This window comes from Trachymyrmex cornetzi, unplaced genomic scaffold (assembly GCF_001594075.2).
Source record: "Trachymyrmex cornetzi isolate Tcor2-1 unplaced genomic scaffold, Tcor1.1 scaffold332, whole genome shotgun sequence".
In the NCBI taxonomy this organism is placed as follows: Eukaryota; Metazoa; Arthropoda; class Insecta; order Hymenoptera; family Formicidae; genus Trachymyrmex; species Trachymyrmex cornetzi.
The window spans coordinates 81,103-87,980 of record NW_017298026.1 but is presented as its reverse complement, the minus strand read 5'-3'; the positions used below and the strand labels follow the sequence as shown (position 1 = coordinate 87,980).

The following is a 6,878-nucleotide window of genomic DNA, read 5'->3' as shown; positions in this document are numbered from 1 at the left end:
TTTTGAAAAATCGTTTCACGTGTTTCAGCGTTTTTTTTTAATGTTGGAAGTTGTCGAAATATTTGACCGTCCCGGTACATAATTGACACCCTGTATAATATATGCGAAACAACCTAATTAGAGGCGAAGAGTAGCGAAAGCGAGCTAAACGAACGCGGAGGCACAGCATGCGAGCGAGGCGCTAGGTATCTATGATCGAAGATCATAGAGGGGATAGCACGGGTTATATAAGTGCGTGCGCAGCTAGAAGATTTTCTCTTTTCTCTAGAGTAGAGTCGAGTAAGGAAGTAGAGTACTTTAACCACCCACTCGCGTGGAGCAAGGTGATAGTATAATACTTAATATACTAGTATAATACTTATAATAGTATAATACGCGGAGCACATAGTATAATACTTAGCGGCTTATCAAAGTGGGAGACTATGTAAAGATAAACACTCCAATGTGTTTATCTTTACATAATGTATTGAAAGAATTAAATATACATTTATATTGTGACATTTGTAAATTGAATGTTATCAATGGCAATTACCCATCCTTGTACGATTCAAGCTATACATGCGATGGCGGAATAACCTTCTCCTTTGGAGGTTAAAAGGAGTGGCGATCGGATAGACGACGATAAACTGGACCGAATTACATGCAGGAGACTGTGATTCGGCTACAACCTTGCAACCGTGTGCATTTTTCCCCTTCTACGTCATTAATTTGGGAAACCCGCAACATTTACAGAGAACCATTCCAATAATTACGCCGGCAGAGAGGAAACAATTCCCAACCGAGACCGAGCAGCAGCCAACAGCGGAACCCACCACGGAACACATCCAGCCGATAAGGACCATCCCATGACTTCTTATTAAGAGTTTATTACACTATTTTATATTTATTTCAAGTTATTTTATTATTTACGATGTAAAAGGTCTCATCGATAAAAGGCTGTGAGAAAAAGAGTTATTTTATATTTTAAAAGTTTCAAAAGCTCATAAAGAGCGGATAATAATTATTTTATATGCTGAAAAGCAAGACAAAAGTTTACGTTAAATAAAGTAAGTTTAATTTAAAAGTTTATTAAGGAAAAAGAAAAAGAGTTCAAAATTAATAAAAAATAAAAATACATACCTCAACCTACCTAAATATCCTATTAAAGGCGATCCACGAGTATTCCAGCAGACTAACCTGAAAAGGAAAATAAATAATTAAAATAAGATATAATAAAGAAAAGGGAATTAATCCACGCATAAAAATGAGATACTTACCACATAAGAAATTGCTGAGAATAACGGGTGATCCTGAAACATAAAACATAAGTATAATAAACGCCTGAAAGGTAAGAAGCTATTAATTAGCAAAAGATATATATTATTCAGTCAAAAACAATTATTTCACTATAGGGTTACGAGAACCTAATTATTTTGCATAATATAAAGTTATTTCAAGCATGTAAAATATTTGGAACAAAACACATAAGTCTAAGAGAGACGCATTAATTATTTCATATTCACAAGACAGAGATAGAAACATCAATATTACTAAACTCAGCCGAAAGGGCAATTAAACAATTATTTCAGTACATACTCGATTGAGAGATTCAAGATTAATTATTAGCAAAAGTAAAAAGGAAAGTTGTTCCAAATAAGTTATATAGCGTTAAGCTACGTTAAAGTACCACAAAGGATTAAAATTTTCATATGCGAGATATTTTATCATTAAAGGCAGTAAAACCACTTTCAGAAATTATTTCAGATTTATCTAGGGCAAAACAAGCCATTTCCAAGAAATTATAATTATTTCATTACATATAAGTCATACCTGACACATACATATATATATGTACTCGCATATCAACATTTTATCAATTAAGTGTTGTAATTGAACCAATTCGGCAACTAGGACAATTAATACGTCAAAGGTAAATTATTTAGAGTTTAGTTGTATTATTTCAACTTATTCCATTAATATTTAGAGCTTTCAGAATTATCTGACCAATCACAGAACAGGGCTGAATTTGTCCAACGACAAAATTTAATTATCCGCATAAAAATGTAAAAAAGCGGAATGTCCGTAATTAATCCATGTCAAGGAGACTATCTCCGAATTATTTATCGTATTATAAACATAAGAGGGCCGTGTGAATGTCATTATCAGGAAGAGACTAGATTAGGGTAAACCGAACCGACCGCAGAAAAGCGAACGGACCCTTTCTTCTCGACATTGTGGCAGTGAAGCCAGCCATCTTGGCAGTCAGTCGTGAACGGGCATCTGAATAGTACGGACGTCCTAAAGCGTGCGGCTGATAGTTTTGCGGATTTGGGTGAAAATCGGTACAAAACCAGGTATCACGGGATACCGTATCGTCCCCTAACGCTATTAGAACATCGCGAAGCGCGAATTAACGCGAGAATACGCGAAATACGGTAATAATCCGTAAGTACCGCGAAAGTGCGGAATACGGCGAAAATTCGTCATTAATCGGTTCTAAACGTGCTCGGCACGATTACCGGAAACGCGACGCGTGCGGAAAACGCGAGATTATCGAGGCGTTAACCTCGAATCCTTTGTTACGAGGTGCATGATGCAATATCACGCAACCTTTGTGAGCGGCCATATTGATAACCGCCATTCGTCGTAAGTGCGACGCGACGCGACAACGCGTAATAGTAAGAGAGAGTGAATGAAAGGCGAAATTGTCGTCTATTGTGATTTTATTGCTTGTGTGAGATTTGTGTGAATGAAGGCCTACTGAATTTATTATTGGTGTTGATTTTGAATAAAGATTTTACTTAGTGTTACACTAAAAGTGCCTTCTGTGTATTTATTCACGTACATTCACGATCCCGAATTAAATAAATTCTTCACCGCATTTCGACGCGACGACGTTCGACGGAATCGACATCTCGACCTACTGGCCAATTGGGACGCAGTATCCATCGGAAGGCAACCAATAAAGGACGACCTGTTCCGGCGAGGCCAGATTCAATTGGAAATTCCAGGATGACGACTTTCTCTGTGTTTCGGTGAAACAGAGTGGCGACCGAAAGGTAAGGCTGTGACCGGACTAATGCCTTTATTTATTAAATATTTGTATTATTCTTAATTAATTATTTAATTATTGTAACAATCACCTTACGTGACTTACGTTTCGGTCGCCACTCAGTTTGTCCACCAACTGAGAAGGATAACGGCCTCAGCGGAAGGTTGTCCCTGATTGGATGACTTCCCTTTGTTCTCAACGCTGATTGGCTGCTGCTTCGAGACGGCGGTGTCGTCGGGTATGCTCTGCCCGTTGATGCGTGGTGATGACTCAATTAATTCGAGGAATGGAATTTCTCGTGACAAATAACACGAAAGGCCGTTTTACGTAACACAGTATATATTCTTTATTAAAACACAACTTTATTAAAATAATTATTTAACGGGCCCTCATTCGCTCTCTCACTCACTCACGATAATTAATTATAAATCGACACTCTCGCTAATAGGTATCACGTTGTCGCGTCGCGTCGCACTTACGACGTAATGGCGGAATCCAATATGTCCGCTAACAAAGGCTCGCGTGATGTTGCATCACTCGCCTAGCAACAACGGAAACGAGGTTAATTCCTCAATTATTTCGCGTTAACACGACGCGTGGCGTATACGGGTAACGAAGACGTTATTGAATTAATTTCGGCGTATTTATGCCGTTTTCCCGTACTTTCGTGACACGTGTAGATAACTTCCGTATATCACGATAAATCGCGGAATTTCGCGTAAATTCGCGCTTCGCGATGTATATTTAACGCTAACACGCGTTCCCGTTACGTTATTACGTATTTTTAGACGGTATTCGCGGTTGCGTAATCCTCGAGTATGACCGACACGACGCACGTCCGTCGCGTTTGGTAGTTCGGCAGTGACTCACTAACATGGCCGTCCTCCCAGGCAAGATGGCCAGGAAGAAACGGTCTGTACATTTTCCCATCGTGGGTTCGGTGTTCCCGAATTTGGTTATATTCTAGTAAATCATTCATACGGGCCTTTTTAATGTTTTAATAGCTTAAATAATTAGGGAATAATTCCCTGAACACATAAATTCTTAATGGACTTTCGCTTTTTGACAATTAATTACGCGAATAATTAAATATTTAAGTCGGACCGTTTCGGCAACCAATCAAATAATTCGAATAATTCTTTTATGGTAAAATATGCATGAAATAATTCAAGATGACTCTAAACAATTAGTTTTTTATGAAATAATACTCTGGTTGACCGAGATAATTCTAATAAATAGATAATTAACAAATCCTTGATGTACGAATGTGTATGCACCTTAAATAATTCTGGGGTGCTGTGAATAGTGCTTAAACAGCTTTAATTAATTTTAAATAATTTCAAATAGTTATAAATAATTCTGGTTGACCCAGAAATGGCTTCTCTTGCTTCAAATAATTACTAAATATCATTGGTTACATTCGTCCATCAAGTTTAAGGTCCGTTATGGTGTCTTACGCGCACCGTTAGATTATCTTGCACTAATCGGAACTCTACTTTGGAAATGTCTTTAAATAATTAATTTTGACTCTAAATAATTCAAATGGGCTCTAAATAATTCTAATATGATATGAAATAATTAATTACATGGCTCTTTTGCCTCATATTTGAGTTTTATTAATTTTGACTTTCTGTCCTTGTCTGACTTATGCAATAATTCTACTTTCTCTCTCTAACTACCGAGATGTGTTCCAATTAATTCAAGAGTCTCAAAATAATTCAGAAATGGCTAAAATAATTCGGCTGACTCGCCGTTATATCAAAATAATTGAAATAATCGAAGTGATGTGTTTAACAAACCTTTGTGGTGAGTATTCGCTTTTTGGCGCTGGTTAATCATATTTTTTCCTTTTCAGGGTCTCCACTTCTATCACAGTGTATTTATTGGTGAGTAATGGGTAAGTATCTTTATTTATTTTAATTCAACGTTTTCTTTAATTAATTAATGTTCTTTTTATTTCTAGATTCTCACACTGGATAGGGATGGTTCGCCTTTGGCAACTGTGTTTTGCAGGATGTTCAGGTAGGTTGTATTTTTTTATTTAGTTAATTGTAAAACGTATGGAAACTGTATTATGTTATAATGTATGTATTAAATATATATATATGTGTCTTTAATGAGACTTTGAGCAGTGAATAAAATAAAATAGTAAATCAAATCTCAGCGATGTTGTCGCATCTTGTGTACGTCACCCTTTACATTTAGTAACATAAAATAATTAAAATAACTTCGTCTGCGACTCTAACTACTCTATATAATATTCGTGGTTATCTTCTCCACGTTTGTATGCTGTTCTTGGGCTCGACTAGTGGCTTCGGTGGTGGTTTCGCTGGATTGATCATCAGCTTTCCTTCCGTCGTTCATGCCTTGAGCCTGTTCCATTGGGATGTGTTGTGCATCCATCTATAATTAATTTCGCCTTTATAATACTTGTTCGGCGATTTTGGAAAATTAGCGGACGGTCGCAAGGCACCATAGGTGTTCTACGTTACAAAATAATTATTTACAACTCGGAAACACGGGATTATTTAAAGAAAGGATAGAAATCCGGTTACAACCTAGAATTATATGTATAATCCATGCTTTATGTTACACATGCATTAGGGCACTCTTGCTATATTTAACCTAACAAACAAACGAAACAAGGATTAGAATAATATATTTTACTTTAAATAATCAAGTAAGTAAAATATTATTAAAATATAATTCTGTTGTGTAATACTTCTTTATCTACAAAAAAATTATTAATAAAAATATAATTTTATATAGAATGTCATGCAAGGAGAAATCTAACCTCCCCAGTAAAAACAAGCATTACACTAATTTTGAACGTAAAGTATTTTTGCAAATACTCAACGACTACAAACATATAATTGAAATTAAAAAAAGCGATAGTACAACGCTAAAAGATAAAGACCTAGCATGGAATGAAATATGTAATAAGTATAATCAATCCGTCTTAATTTTTCAAGAGATAAAAATAATTTAAATGTATATATAAATATTTATAAAAGATTGTAAAATGTAAAATTTTATTATATTATAACAGAGGACTGTTACTCAATTAAAGAAGCTATGGACTAATTTAAAACAATCTCAGAGAGAAGCATTAACAAGAGAAAAGCAATCATATTTGGCAACCGGTGGGGGACCACCACAAGTACAAGTATATATTGATCCTGATATTTCCAATATAGCACCACATCTTATGAAGACAGCACCTGTTTCATTTACATCAAATATGTGTGACACAGAAATCAATGGTATGCAATGACAATTTTGTTACTAAGTTTTTCTTTATATTTATATTAATATAATTGTTATTTATATAATAAATATATTTTAGTTAATCGAGACTTAATGTTTAAAGTAATAGCTACCTGTGATAATCAAAGTATAGAATTGGATTCAGATAATGAAGATTGTATAAATACACACAATATAGAAACTGTGCAAGGTACTTATATATATATTATTTATATTTATGTATATTATGTGTATTGTATATTGTGTTGTATATTGTGTTTGTGTGGTGTGTGTGCTCTCTAAATCTCGTGGAGTGAAATCTGACTCGAAGAGATTGAAAATTAAACTAGTCTTAAAAAAAGAGTGAAAATACTACCATTCTTCTGTTTAAGAGTGGCAGATTTTCACTATTTTCGAATGAGACATCATTCTTTTGAAGTAATATCTCACTTTAAATGATGTCTCATTCCAAGAGTGAAAATCTGCCATTCTTGAACAAGGATGATAGTATTTTCATTCTTTTTTCAAAACTGGTTTAATTTTTAGTCTCTCCAATATTGAGTCATATTTCACTCAAAGAGATTGAGAGAGAGAGAGAGAG

General features: G+C 35.0%; 1 protein-coding gene across 1 annotated transcript in view; it reads left to right on the top strand.

The window, feature by feature from the left end:
- The first annotated feature begins 3,926 nt into the window (after window positions 1-3,926).
- Window positions 3,927-6,878, top strand: part of LOC108762997 (uncharacterized) — a 3,532-nt gene continuing 580 nt past the window's right edge. The window contains exons 1-3 of the mRNA XM_018510282.1: window positions 3,927-3,986; window positions 6,081-6,294; window positions 6,378-6,488. Coding sequence (XP_018365784.1) covers window positions 3,927-3,986; window positions 6,081-6,294; window positions 6,378-6,488 — 385 coding nt within the window. The remainder of the gene's footprint in view (window positions 3,987-6,080; window positions 6,295-6,377; window positions 6,489-6,878) is intronic.